General features: G+C 48.9%; 4 protein-coding genes across 4 annotated transcripts; 3 read left to right on the top strand and 1 right to left on the bottom strand.

Annotated features, from left to right (window-relative positions):
* Nucleotides 1–1204: 1204 nt before the first annotated feature.
* UHO2_07224 (putative LYS20 - homocitrate synthase) lies at nucleotides 1205–2524 on the top strand (the record flags this gene model as incomplete). The annotated part of the gene is made up of 1 exon (XM_041555040.1): nucleotides 1205–2524. The coding sequence occupies one exon, from the start codon at nucleotides 1205–1207 to the stop codon at nucleotides 2522–2524; it is 1320 nt and encodes a 439-aa protein (XP_041410974.1).
* A 209-nt stretch (nucleotides 2525–2733) lies between these two features.
* UHO2_07225 (uncharacterized protein) lies at nucleotides 2734–3651 on the bottom strand (the record flags this gene model as incomplete). Its single annotated transcript, XM_041555041.1, has 1 exon — nucleotides 2734–3651. The coding sequence occupies one exon, from the start codon at nucleotides 3649–3651 to the stop codon at nucleotides 2734–2736; it is 918 nt and encodes a 305-aa protein (XP_041410975.1).
* A 3548-nt stretch (nucleotides 3652–7199) lies between these two features.
* On the top strand, nucleotides 7200–7853 carry UHO2_07226 (uncharacterized protein; the record flags this gene model as incomplete). The annotated part of the gene is made up of 2 exons (XM_041555042.1): nucleotides 7200–7336; nucleotides 7565–7853. 2 exons carry the CDS (start codon nucleotides 7200–7202, stop codon nucleotides 7851–7853), a joined length of 426 nt encoding a protein of 141 aa, XP_041410976.1.
* A 5265-nt stretch (nucleotides 7854–13118) lies between these two features.
* UHO2_07227 (related to CAX4 - required for full levels of dolichol-linked oligosaccharides) lies at nucleotides 13119–14787 on the top strand (the record flags this gene model as incomplete). The annotated part of the gene is made up of 2 exons (XM_041555043.1): nucleotides 13119–13185; nucleotides 13274–14787. 2 exons carry the CDS (start codon nucleotides 13119–13121, stop codon nucleotides 14785–14787), a joined length of 1581 nt encoding a protein of 526 aa, XP_041410977.1.
* Between the last annotated feature and the right edge of the window lie 24 nt (nucleotides 14788–14811).

A 14811-nucleotide genomic window follows, 5' to 3' on the forward strand; every position in this document is an offset into this window, starting at 1 on the left:
AAGCAAGAAAAGTCATAGAGGCCTTCTACAACAGATCTTGACAAGAATAATAATACATAGCATTTTACCACATATCTTGACAGGATCTGTAACAGATACATTTCTACTACAGATATCAGGTTTCAGGCACAAGACCTCTGACAGGAGGCACACACAGACAAGCTAGCCATTGCACAGGCTCGCATTGAAGCTGCCTGTCAGCAATCACTTGAAAGTGCAAAGACAAACAAACATGCCTACAATCATCAAAGGAAGCCCTTCCCCAAACTAAGGGCCAGCAACAGCATCTTTGTTTGTATCAAGGACCATCCACTACTGGCCAATGCCTGCTTTCTGAAGTTCAATCTGGCCAAGGCCAGCCCCTTTCGCCATCTCCAAGGTCTTGTCTGACCATCGGGTATGCCTCATACTTCCACCTCCCTTGAGGCGACACCTGCCATCAGGACTGAAAATGAAGAAGATGGCACCCTTTCTAGTTGGGAATGGGAGGTGGAATGCATTGTTGGTGAGCAGCTCACAGTAGACAACTGCGACAAGGTCAATGCAGAGTGGCAATTGTCACATGTTCAGATCCAAGCTTGCCACCACAAGCAAGTCGCAAATGGGTGTTTGGAGGAAGCCAAGGAGGACCTGGTTGAATGGCCCATTGCTTTCAACACTGCCTCCATTCCCACCTACCTTGTCTGGCGCTACACTGGTCTTAGAAGAGGGGGATGTCGCGAGCTGTCGCATTGTGGTCACGTGATCCTGTGCTTGTCTGTGCAGTTAGCACTTACACGCACGCACATTCATTGTTGGCGAATCGACAGGCCGACTCGACTCGCACGAAAAGAAGCGCACAAATTTCATTTCCTTTCTCGTGCGTGTCCACGAACTCGATCTTTGGGCGCGCTCTGTTTGAATAACTCTCTCTGCTAATTCGCCCAGGCGGTCGTCGGCTCTGATCCGACCATGCTGATTCGCCTTGTTCCCACGCCAAGCTGTGATGTGGCAGAGTGTCCCACCAAATTCACACGCCCTCTCGCTCTCTCTCTCTCTCTTCCTCTCTCCTTTCTCTCTCCTTTTTCTCTCCTTTTTCTCTCTCTTTTTCTGGGCGAGACTGAGAGCTTGGGAGAATGGCCGAAGAGTTGGTTGCCCTTTTCCTTGCTTTCCTCTCGATATATACACCAGACCCAATTGATTCGCCACCCTTGCCCTCTTCATCATGTGCGATCACTCCGAGCCTTCTTCGGTTGAGCAGGTCAATGGCAGTGCTCCCGACACCCACGTCGCTATCGACACGTCCGCTCCTAATACAAACGGCCATCTCGCCAAGACGAGTGGTAATGTTGGCGAGGTGCAACCCTTCAACACTCGTTACTCTGACTTCCTGAGCAACGTCTCCAACTTCAAGATCATCGAATCGACGCTGCGTGAGGGCGAGCAGTTTGCCAACGCCTTCTTCGATACGGATACCAAGATCAAGATCGCCAAGGCTCTGGACAAGTTTGGCGTTGACTGCATCGAGTTGACCTCGCCCGCTGCTTCGGAGCAGTCGCGCAAGGACTGCGAAGCTATCTGCAAGCTTGGTCTGAAGGCCAAGGTTATCACTCACATTCGATGCCATATGGACGATGCTCGGATTGCTGTCGAGACGGGTGTCGATGGTGTCGATGTCGTTATGGGCACGTCCAAGTTCCTTCGTGAATACTCTCACGGCAAGGATATGACTTACATCACCAAGACTGCCATCGAGGTGATTCAGTTTGTCAAGAGCAAGGGCATCGAGATCCGATTCTCGACGGAAGACTCTTTCCGATCGGACTTGGTCGACTTGCTGAGCATCTACCAGGCTGTCGACAAGGTTGGCGTCAACCGTGTGGGTATTGCCGACACGGTCGGCGTTGCTAATCCAAGACAGGTCTACGATCTTGTCCGCACTCTCCGTGGAGTGGTTGCATGCGATATCGAGTGTCATTTCCACAACGACACCGGCTGCGCTATCGCCAACGCATACACTGCTCTCGAGGCCGGTGCTACGCACGTCGACACTTCCGTCCTCGGTATCGGCGAACGAAACGGCATCCCCTCGCTCGGCGGCTTCATCGCTCGGATGTACACGGCTGACCGAGACTACGTTATGAGCAAGTACAACCTCAAAGCACTGCGTGAAGTGGAAAACCTGGTCGCCGAAGCAGTGCAGATCCAAGTGCCGTTTAACAACTACGTCACCGGCTACTGCGCTTTCACACACAAGGCAGGCATTCATGCTAAAGCCATCCTCGCCAACCCATCGACATACGAGATCATCCGTCCCGAAGACTTTGGCATGAGTCGTTACGTTTCCATCGGCCACCGTCTCACAGGTTGGAATGCGGTCAAGTCGAGATGCGAACAACTCGAGCTCGATCTCACCGAGGAACAGGTCAAGCAGGTGACAGGCAAGATCAAACAACTCGCAGATGTTAGGGAGCAGACTATGGAGGATGTTGATTCCATCCTTCGAAACTATGCTCGCGCTCTTGAGAAGGGTACTACTGGCTAAGACTCTTGCCAGACTGCCGCACGTCGGCATTGTTTCTTTCTTTCTTTCTTTCTTTCTTTCTTTCTTTCCCTCGTCGCTGTCGCGATCAGCTTGTTTCAAGAAAAACGTCGTCCAAGCGTCAGAACTCTGGTCTGTGCCTGCTGTGCCTGCTGTGCCTGCTGTGCTTAGCAGGCCAACGTGTGTATTGCTCTTCTCCTCCTCCTCCGAGCCTAGGACAGCTGTGGTCGGAGGGAATTATAATGCTCGCCCAATCCATACATCTTTCGGTGGTAGGAAATGAACAAAGGCTTGGTGTCATTCTCGAACTCCTCCTGGCCGACCTTCAAGACGGGTAGGCCAGCCTGTACAATGTGGATCGGTGTTCGGAAGGCACGTGAGAGTGCGAGGATTTCAGGTTGGCCACCCCAGACAGCGGTGTTTTGGACAGCATCGCAGTAGGCGAGAAAGTGCTGGTCTTGCGTATCTTTCGAGATGGTGGTGGCGGTTTGGGGGGTGGTGATGCCAGCCATGTGTTCGTCCGAGTCAGAGATGAAGGGTTTGTATTGTTCGGGATGGGTTCGCATTTCTTTGGCAGCTGCTTGGCGAGTTGCTTTGAAGTCTGTAGGTCGATCTACCTTCTGGTGCAGATTCAGTTGGTCAGCAACAGCAGCATAGAGACAATGACCATCAGGCTGGATTTCATACATGCTCAAACCCAGAGCGCAACACATGGATGAAATACCAAGCCGTTCCAACTCAGCCTGACCCGGTTGCGACGAGCGACCTCTAAGCTCTTCTTCCACCTCTCGTTTGATCGACGCCATTTCCGCAGCCTTACGTTCTCTCCTCTGCTGTTGCCGACTAACTTTCTTCTCCACCAATCCTCCATCTACATGGCAAGCTTGGTCACTTTTGCAACTGCCAGAGAAAAGTTTGCGAATACTCGTCGCTCGAGTATGACTAGAACCACCTACGCAATCCTTCGCATCTCTAGCATCAAGAACAGCAACAAGTTCATCTGCAATATCAAACCCATCCTTCCCCACAACATCGCCACTCTCTACACCACTACTTGCCTCTATATCTCTACCCAACCCTTCGCTATCCTGCGCCCTCGGTCTCGTGCTCTTTTTTCCTTTCTTCGCCATGGCACCTGCCAGTAAGATATGCTCCTCGTCGTCGTCGTCGTCGTCGTCGTCGTCGTCGTGGTGGTGGTGGTGGTGGTGGTGGTGTGGCGGTGGCGGTGCCGATCGGAGGTGCCGAAAGAGTGTGTGTCAGCAGAGATGTGATCTTGTGGAAGGAGCGGTGGAAACCCGAGGCCAAGTGAGTTTGATTGATTTATTTGTGTCTCACAATTTCCACTTGTGAATTAACAATAAATAAGAGTCTGACTGCCTTTGTGTTAGGTTATTACATGCGCAAGCTGTATGCCCGGTCAAATGTTGTAACAGTAAAAACAGTTGAAGATGCGTCGGCATCCTAACATGAATTATGGGGTCCACAGAGTTCAAGTTAGATAATAGTGAGTCAGAGTTGCATATTGACATGCATCAACATGCATGTGGGATGTATAAATGATACAACCATAACACTCAGGGAGAGGCAACAACCAGAAAGTGACAACACAGGGGCCATATGAAAGAAGAGTTCATTATGACATAGCAGGTGTTAAGGATGATGATCAAGTATATATACATGCTCATGTTGTAGCACTCACAAATAGAAATAATAAGCATTTTTCTTGAAGTTATACACCCATGAAGTTGAGCTTGCTAGTAGCTCCGATCGGCGGTGTTTTACTTGCAATCTTCAATTAAAACACATGACTGCTTAGTCATATGTTTGCATTTTCGCAAACCTCGTTCCAATGTCGCCACCCATCAACTCCCACCAACACTCAACACCACCCACCAACATCCCCTAACCCACTTAGTAACAGCATGCAGCCACACATGCCATGTCATCTATTCACACACATGCAGAGACTAACATAGAGGCATATATAGTTCACAACATCACTTTGTACTTAGCTTCTGAAGACATACAATTCGATCGCTCGCTATCTTGACCTGACCATGCTTCCTCAACAGTAACTAGATGCATTGCAGGAAGCAAGGACTAGCTTCCATACAAGCAAAGATTTGCACAAAGATATCGATCGAGCATTCTCGTGTGGCTAGTATTCACACAATAGAGTACCTGTCATAGGACCGAATGCGCAGGAGGATCTGGAAGCATATGAGGGGTGGTGCAGGAATTGTTGGATCAGGCTGAGCAAGGGTCCAAAAGCCAAACCCATCGACATTGGTAGTAGAGAGGTCCTACAACAGATCTTGCTCAGATTGGTAAGAGCAGGAGCTTATAATGAAAACTGCCAGAATCAGTAACATCATGATTGTATGACAGATCTCACTGAAACCAGCAAAAGGACATTGATATCATTGATGGGTGGCAATGACATCTGGGTCCACCACCAATGAAGCAGGGGACCTGCTTGGCAAATGAGTCCAAGGGTGGGAGATGGGTTAGATGAAAAGGGGTATGAACTATTGCTCAGATGAGGTGGCAATGACCCCTATCAATGATGAGACAATGCAAAGACTGTCCATCCACAGGCAGCATGAGACACAATGCTGACAAGCAGCATTGCAGGATGGAAGGAGGAATAGAAAGGACAAGGAGGAGAAGTAGCAGTGCCAAAGAGACACCCAGAGGGGGTGCACAATGTTGCAGGGTGACATTGAGAGAAACAGTTATATAACCTTGCTCTTCACCATAGCCATTGAGTGGATCCCCATCCACTCTACACCATACACTACTAGTTATAGCTTTCACATAAGTATACATTAGTATTTAGTCAAACAGTAGCAATTGTAAGACATTGCTCCTATTGTAGCACATGTGTTGTATCACCACTCATTGACATTGATCGACATCCAAAGGCAGTTCATCCAGTGGTCCAGCTCTCTCAATCACTAGAACTGAAGGCAGTTGTCCACTGTGGTCCAGGGATCACTTCAAGCACTCAGTTGACACACTGGACACTCATGTCAGTGTCAACAACCTCATTTGCACCAGACCTTGGTGTCTCCACAATACATTCATCATTATTGATTGTGCTGAGCTACCTCTGGACAGAGTGTCCACAGCAGTTAGTTGAGACCTGCAGTAACAATCACATTATCACATCTTTGGACAAGAAAAGTCATAGAGGCCTTCTAAGACAGATCTTGATGGGAACAATAATAGAATGAACTCTATCACATAATTTGACAGGATTGGTAATAGATGCATTTCTACTACAGGTTCCAGGTTTCAGGTGCGAGACTGCTGACAGTACCCAGGCATGACACTTTGCCTCACTCGCCTCACCTCGCCAATTTAAATATTACACCCTTACTGCCCTGAAGGAGGCACCTAAGCTAACCACAAAGGCCTGGTATGCTTGCCACCCTTGCCTCTGAGTATCATCAGACCAGGTGATGAAAAGTTCAATCAAAAGCTCAATCACAACCTTTGTGCAATCCTTCAAAGCAGTCTCAAGCTCATCAGCACTGATAATGTCAGTATATTGTTCATTCAACCCACTAAGACTCAGTCCTGGAGACTACATGAAATGCATAACCAACCCAAGAAAGACCTTACTAAGATGGCACATTGCAGAATCACCTTCCTCAATGAAGCTGGCAAGATTTGCATGTTTAACACAGATGTTCGCAAGCTTGTATCCAACATAAACTATCCATCGTGAACACTCTGTCCAGTGGTAGCGCTGCACGATTGGTGTCTGAAAGTACTTCTTGAGTTTCACCAAGTATGGTGTGACAGCATCTGTCTTGACAATTGCAACTGTTGACAGAAACTACTAAGTATATGATATGGTAAAGATATAGCTAGTAATGGTTCCACTCGACTCCTATGAATAGAATGTATGTTTATATAGACAGACACCCTTGCAGTGTCGCCTGCAACGCTGCTCCTGCTCTGTCAAGAGGTGTAGGATCTCCTTTGGCACTGCCTTTTCCCTATCTCCCTTAGGGTGTATACTCTTCTTTAAGCACTGCTTCTCCTGCTCCTTGTGGTCAAGCAGATCCAGTGTCACTTCATTGTTGATAGGGGTCACCCCCACTTCATCCAAGTGGTAAAGCACACCCCCTTTCATCATGCCCCTGATGACAACACCCATCTTCTTATGCTGCATTTATCATTGTGTAGGGCCCCTACTTCATCAGGTGGTGAGCCCTTCCTTGTCTGTTGTCCTTCTACTGCAAGATTGGTGATAGAGGTTTCCTCTAACCAGTTCCTACAAGATCTGTTGTACAGGCATGGTTCTACTGATCCCACCAAATTCTGTAGTAAGATTGCTCTCCTGCCAAGCCTGACAAATTCTGTCATAGGACCTCAATCCTACCAATCTTTCCTCCTCCTGCTCCTTGTCCCATATGCTTCCTGTCTGTGTTCCAGTCCCTTGTACTCCTTGCCTCCGAGCTAGTGTGAGGGCGAGCGACCTCTCAAAGTCACCTGACCCTTACTGCCTTGACCATCTCCTTTCCCTGGCACGCCTTGCAAGATCGGTGGGAATGGCACCCTCTGTTGGGTTTCATCGAGATCTATCATAAGCTCTTGGTTCAAACATTTGTAGCTAGTGGTCAAGTCATGATTCAGACTGCATACCGCATGGACAAGCCAGGCGACGATGGACGCCAAAGGTGCTACTACTGCCAGAGGTGAGACTGCTATCAGTCGATTCTGTGCCAAGAACCCTAATACTGAGCTTCACACAGTCAAAGCTACCACTACTGCTCCCACTCCCACTCCCAACAACAGCCAAATGTCAGTCTGGGCCATGTTCAGTGGTCCTGGTTGATATTGTTGAGATCAACCAAAGAAACCAGAAAGGCTTACTTCAGATAAATTTCAACTGGCCGCCATGAACACTCTGTTCAGAGGCTATGCAGCATGTTTGTAGAACTAGGTTTGTATTGCTCTAAGATATAGTCTTCTGAGATAAGTAATGAGTGAGTATGCTATAATGAAATGAGAGTATATGTATTTGCACAGTGTCGCCTGCAACCCCACTCCTGCTCCTCCTGAGGAGTGTATTGTCCTCCTTTACACTGCTTCTCCCCCTCTTGAGCTATGTGCTGGTCCACCATGTGGTCAACCTTATTGTCCTGCTCCCATCCATGCGGTCGCCCCTATGTCTATCCTCCTGCTCCATGCGGTCATCCTTTTGACATGTGTGAAACCGTCTCCCCGTGTGGTAACCATATGTGTGGTTCCCTTCCTCGCATGTGATCACCTCCTGCCTGTCCCTTCCTCTTTCAACAATGGAGAACTCCTCCTCTGACTTTCCCATCCTTCTCCCATGAGTGTCCAACCTGGTACATACCAAAGGGAGCTTCTCACAGCATATTTGGTGAAACCTACCAAATGGGCTTGTTCTGGTCAACTTCAGCAAAATCAACCCAAAACCCATGACACAGTTGATTTCACAATTTGTGTGCACAACAGGCCCAATGTTTGTCCAGGGTCTTCTGCACAAACCCTGTGACAGGATTCTTTCCCATACAAACAGTGCCATGCGTCTACCTTAGAGGCACAGGCGGCAACCAGGTAATCGTAATTGTATATCTCGGCAAGAGATCTCAAGTGCATGTATCATATCACCCTTGGAACATCAACTGTAGGCAGTGTATTCACTGTGGTCCAGTCATCCTCCAAAGGCAGTGCTCTCCACTGCGGTCCGGCTCAAACTCCATCTGTAGGCAATGTCATGGGATTGGAGGAATGTGCAGGAAGAACTGGATTCATATGAAGGGACTATGCACAGCCATTGTGGCTTAGGTGAAGAGAGAGTTCCAACAGAGCTCAGTGAGATTGGTAGGATTGAGGGCTCTATGACAGAACTTGTTGGGATTGGCAAAAGTAAGGTCTTATTACAGAGTTTGGCAGGATCAGTAGTACCACACTTGTATGACAGATCTCATGGAAACTGGTTCAAAGACACTTCTTCCACCAATCCCACAACAGGAGGACAATAGACAAGGAGGGGGCTGTCAGGGGTCTCGCACCTGAAACCCAGGTCGGTCTGTTGAGATACTCGGCGACTATCAAACTGTGCAACAGCTATTGTCTCAGTATCAGTCTCGACGAGCTAGTTGCTCAGCAACTATCAAGTTGTGCAATGACAGCAGGTGGCATTTGTTGTATATACTGTTGTAGGTTTTGGCTGACCTCTGTGGACACTCCATTCAGGGGTAGCTCGGCATGATCAATATCAATATGTAGGTTGTGATGACACCAAGGTCTGGTGTGAGTGTTGATGATGATGAGGTTGATGGTGTTGGTGATAAGGTTGGTGAATGTTGATGATAATGAGGTTGATGGTGTTGGTGATGAGGTTGGTGGCATCAACACAAGTGTCCAGTGTGTTGACTGATGCTTGAGGTGATCCCCGGACTGCAGTGGACTACTGCCTTTGGTTCTATCTTGATCTGGACTGCTAAACTGCTATGGGGTGCCTTTGGACGTCAGGTAGTGGTGATACAACACACACACTACAATGAGGAGCAACCTTGATAGATTGCTGCTATGCTGACTGAAACTAATATATACTTATGCTGAAGTGATAACTAGTTATGATGGTTGTGTGTAGAGTGGATGAGGATCCACTCGACCTTTGATGATGAGAAAGCATGGTTATATACCTCTTCACAGCATCACCAGTGATGCTGCTCCTGCTCTCTCTCCAGAGAGTACCTTCTTCATCGAGTACTGTTCAGGGGGCCTTTCCTGCTTGCTTGGCACCCCTGTGCCTCTTGAGCTGTGTTGACTCCTTTGACACTGCTCCTCCTCCTTGCTATCCTGCTTGTTTGGCACCCTTGTGCCTCCTGAGTGGTGTCGCCTCCTTCAACACTGCTCGTCCTCCTCAGGACCTGGTGTCGACTCCTTCGACACTGCTCCTCCTCCTCAGGACCTGCTTGCCAGTTCCCTATACACTGCTCCTTCTCCTTTGACCAGTGATGGTTCCTTTGACTCTTGTCTCTCGAGCCCCTGAGTGGTAACCATCTGCATGCTCCTTGAGCTTGGTCCTCTTTGTGGCTGTGCCTGCTCCTTGAACTTGGTCCTCCTCGTGGCTGTGCCTGGCCCTCCTCACATATGGCTCGGTCCTCCTTTGCATGTGAGTCTGTAGGAGTCCATGGTCTCCATGGAGACTGCACTACGACCATGCTCTCTAATGGTATCGACTAGATCTTCGATACTTGTGCTCCTTCCATATGAACCAGTGACCCTCCTGCTTCTTGAGCATTCAGGCCCATGACAGGGGCCGCCACCTGATGAGGTAGGGGCCCTACATGATGATGAACTTGACAAAGAGGATGGGTGATATGAAGGAGGGTGCAATTCGCCACTCAGATGAAGTGGGAGTGGCCCCTATCAAGGATGAAATGGTACAAGGTCTCCCCATATGCAAGGAGCAGGAGAAACAGTGCTAAAAGGAAGGGGGACATCATAGGGTAGACAGGATCGATAGGAGAGACAATAGGAGGAGGAGCAGTGCCACAGGTGACACTGCGAGAAAGTCTATATAAAACACACATGTTCCTTGTCATAGTAAGTTAGTGGAGCCTCATCCACTTTACCTTTCTCATTACTAGCTATAACTTTCACACAAGTATAGTTAGTATTCCATCAACAGTTGCAATTGCAGAGCATTGCTTCTATCATAGTTGCTTGTGTTGTATCACCACTTCTTGACACCATCCAAAGGCAGTACATACTGTGGTCTGGATATCTATCAACACCAAAGGTGGCTTCATACTGCAGTCTGGCTCTCTTGATCTCATACCAAAGGCAGTCATCCACTGTGGTCCAGGGATCAATCAATCAATCAGTTGACACACTGGACACTTGTGTCAAGACAACAAATCTGTATCACTGTTCAGTATTGTAAGGAGTCCATCTGGACATTGATTGTGCTGAGCTACCTCTGGACAGAGTGTCCACAGCAGTTAGTCGGAACCCATGATAACTCTCAGTTACAAGCTATTCAAGAGAAAAGGAGTATAGAAGGCTTCTACAGCAGTTTTTGCCAAGGTTGGATTTAATCAATCTCTACCATATATTTCGGGTTCCAGGTGCGCAACCGCTGACAGGCAATACCTTATTGCAGCCTGGACACCATTACATTGTTGGGTGACTGTCAAGCACTACAAATGCTCAGGCTACTGCTGATGTCGATGCTCCACACTTGTCATAGCATAGCAAGATCAACTTCACCCATTGACATGCTGCATAGCCTCTGAACAGAGCATACAAGGTGGTTAGTCAAGACCTACTCTTACTCATCTTTACAGCATATCCCATGAAGATTCAATGTAAGGGAATGTTCCTGCACTTCTCACAGAAATCTGTCATAGAGGACCTCCAATGGAAAGAGCTAGGGTTAGTGCTGGTGGGAAAACTACTTTGGGTGTCAAACACAGTTTGGCCCAACATCTGCTATGTGGAGATAGACATGTCCAAGCCAACCAAGGAGGCAATGCAAGCAGCACTACACATCATCAAGAAGAGTACCTTGGGCTCAGTTGTCAAGGTATTTGGTAGTGTTGTGACTTGCAATTCACACATTCAGAGATGTGTGAATAGCTCGGAAGTCAAGGCTGAAGATGTTGCTGGATCAGCAGCCACCAGAGAGGTGCTATTCCATAGACACCTTCTCCAGGGTGTTGGATTTGGTGAGCATATGGCCATCGTGTTTGCTGATAATAGAGGATGTGTTCTAGTAGCAAAGGACCCAGCGAAGCGACTCATCCCAGCCTGGCCCACACAGCTGTAAGATGAGGTCAGTCAGTTGATGCAGAAGACAATATGGAGGTCCTGTTAGATTGCAGGTCAGCGAGGTGGCTCGCTGGCTCAAAGGCTCCCAGCCTGCCATAAGGGGTCCGATTGAGCACAGAGAAGAGCAGGTTGTACAGGCAGAACATAAGGGAGGGAATTGTCAGTGGTCACATGCCTGAAACCTGAGATTGGTAGTAGTGCCAATACTATTACCAATTCTGTTGAGTTATGCAACAACACTAGTGGTATTTCAATTCTCGGTGAAATATGCAATAGAGCTGTCTCTATCACTTTTCTCGCTCAAATCTGTAGTTGTAGTAATGCTATTGCAGATTTCAACTAACTGCTGTGGACACTCCTTCCAGTGGTAGCTCAGCATGATCAATACCAATACATTGGTGGTGATCTTGTGATGACACCAAGGTCTGGTGTGAGTATCTTGTTGATGATGAGGTTGGTGGCATTGACACAAGTGTCCAGTGTGTTGACTATCACTTGAGGTGATCCCTGGACCACAGTGGACTACTGCCTTTGGTTCTATCTTTATCTGGGCCACTGGTTTGCTATGAACTGCCTTTGGACATCAGTGAGCAGTGATACAACACACATGCTACAATGAGGAGTAACCTATCGATTACTACTATGCTGACTGAAAACTAATGTATACTTATGCTGAAGTGATAACTAGTTTATATGGTGTGTAGAGTGGATGGGGATCCACTTGACCATTTGCAACAAGAAGGTATGGTTATATACCTCTTTGCAGCATCGCCAGCAACACTGCTCCTGCTCTCTCTCCAGAGAGTACCTTCTCCATCGAGTCTGTACAGGAGTCTCCAATGAGACTCCTCCTCCTCATTGAGCCTTGTCACTCCTGTTCTTCCTGAGCTGTGTTGACTCCATCAACACTGCTCCTCCTCCTCATGACCTGTTCGCTGGTGCCCATCACACAGCTCTTCTTCCTTCAACCAGTGACTGTTCTCTTGTCTACTTATCTCCTGAGCCCCTGAGCAGTAACTGTCTGCATGCTTCATGAGCTCGGTCCCCATCTTGGCAGTGCTCGATCCTCCTCGCTTGCGAGCTTGATCCTCTCGCATGTGAAATCATCGTACAGACCTCCTTGTCACTGATCTCCACGAAATCTGCCATAATATCATGCTTACTGCGGATCCTGACAGAAATTGTGATATCAACGTCACTCGTGCAGATCTCGATGAGATCTGTCATAGAACCATTCCTACTACAGATCTCACTGAATTCTGTTACAATTCTCATAATCACCCGATTCCTCGATTCCTGCGCTACCTTCATATGAACTGACAGGTCTTCCTGCTTCCTGCACAGTCAGGCCCATGACAGGAATCAGGTGGGAAAAGAAGGGTTAGCAAGGTCGGTGTTGTGCAACTCTTGCGAGAAGAGGAGATGGTGATAGGAAAGAGAGAGAGTGAGGAGTGAAATGGAGCTTATATATACAAACTGAGTGGCTGAGTCGGTTTGCGACAGCACAGAGCAAAACAAAGCATCTGACTGAGTAGGTTGTGGCACATGTGGTCTGTGCTCAGATGCGCACGCCAAGTCACGTGCAGCCAACTTGCTGGAATTCATCCGACGAGCTTTGAGCACGGGCCATCCGCAAGGCGTTTTTGTATTCATTTCGCCTTGGCTGAGCATTCGCTTTCTTTCGCCACCACGACCACCAACGACCACCACGACCACCATCGCATTAAGACGTCACACACGCTCGGTCGGATCGAGGCACGGCGGAGAAAGAATGGCAAAGGGTACGAGCGCCATCGATCCGAGCAACTTTGCTTCCCTTGCACTCACACACGTTCAGTGTAAGTTGCGCTGCTCTGCTGTTGCACAATGGCCATCGTGATGCTGACACCAGTTTGCCTTTATGTCTGTCTCTTTTGCCGGCGGCAGATGACCCCTCGGATGGATTGGCAAAGCTAATGGCGCTCGTCACGCTCTCGCCCATCTTCCTACTGTGCTCGTACGTGACGATCATACTGCTGCGTCGCGAGCTTACCTTTATCAATGCGCTGATCGGGCAGCTGGCCTGCGAAGGCCTCAATTGGGCACTCAAGCGGCTCATCAAGCAGCCGCGCCCGACGGATAGACTGGGAGCAGGATACGGAATGCCTTCCTCTCATTCGCAATTCCTCGGCTTCTTTGCTGCGTTCTTCCTGCTTCACTTTTATCTCCACCGTCCGCCGCTGCTGAAACCTCGTACGCTGGTCAATTCGATGAGAAGGCTCGAACATGCGCTTGCAATGCTCCTGATCGCCTTGGTATCGCTTCTTACCTGCTACTCGAGGCACCATCTGCACTACCATACGCCCCTGCAGATCTTTGTTGGTGCTTTTATCGGCCTTGGTTTTGGAGGAGCGTATTACTACTTTACCGAGTACCTTGCTAGAAAGCCGCTCCGGTTGCCAGCTCCACTCGCCGTATCGCAAAGCTCGTCAGCGTTGGCAAAACGAGCCAACCGTCTCTTGCAGCCGATCCAGTCCCGAGACAAGCAAGCAGGGACAGGCAATCGCAGCAAACCACGTAGACCATGCTCGACACTCGGCGAGATGATTTTTCCAGAGCTCCATCCCTCTCCGCCCATTCGACAGATCTTACTCGACCATCCAATCGCCATTGCTTTTCGCATCAGAGATAGTTGGGCCGTCTGGAAGGATGGAGGGATTGAAGGAGAGTATCGCGCTTGGAGAGGCGAGTGGGAGGCTCGTAGAGCCTCTTGCTTGACCCGCACCCTTGGCTCAGCACAGAAGCGCAAGAGCAACTCAAACCAGCATGCCGGTAGCCTGCCGAGACACTACTCGATGATGAAGTTAGCACTCGACCAAGCTGACAAGTCTCCACCCACAGACACGGCCTTCTGCGTCGGATGCGTAATCTGTGCCACTAGCGATGCTATCGCCGTATCCAGCTCAGAGATCCTCGCTACTGGATTCTCGAGAGAGTTAGCGGGCAACACGCATGCTGAACAATGTGCTCTTGACAAACTCGCTTGCCAGTTCAACAGGCAGCAATGCAACAACAAGTCGCTCCCAACGCTCGGTCTGGACCTGTACACCACCATGGAGCCTTGTTCGGAGCGACTTTCAGGCAAGCTTGCCTGCGTCGAGCGCATTCTCAGATTCAACGAGCAGGCTGACGTCTTCACTCTTCCACGCCCTTGCCTACCGCCATCCCTGCAAACCAGCACCACGCCATGCGCAGACACAGTTCAAGTCAGGCTGAGAATCCATCGCGTCTTTCAAGGAGTCGCTGAACCAGACGATTTCGTCAACTGTCAAAGCCAGAACATTCTCAGAGACAGCAACATCAACGTCTTTACCCTCCGAGCCCATGATGATCCCAATGGCCAACTCGAGCAGGATTGCCTCAGGATCGCACGCAAAGGTCATCATCCTTGGAAAACTTGAAGACCGAAAACTTGAATACCTTGG

The sequence above is a fragment of the Ustilago hordei genome (genome assembly GCF_900519145.1).
Source record: "Ustilago hordei strain Uho2 genome assembly, contig: UHO2_contig_25, whole genome shotgun sequence".
Taxonomy (NCBI): domain Eukaryota; kingdom Fungi; phylum Basidiomycota; class Ustilaginomycetes; order Ustilaginales; family Ustilaginaceae; genus Ustilago; species Ustilago hordei.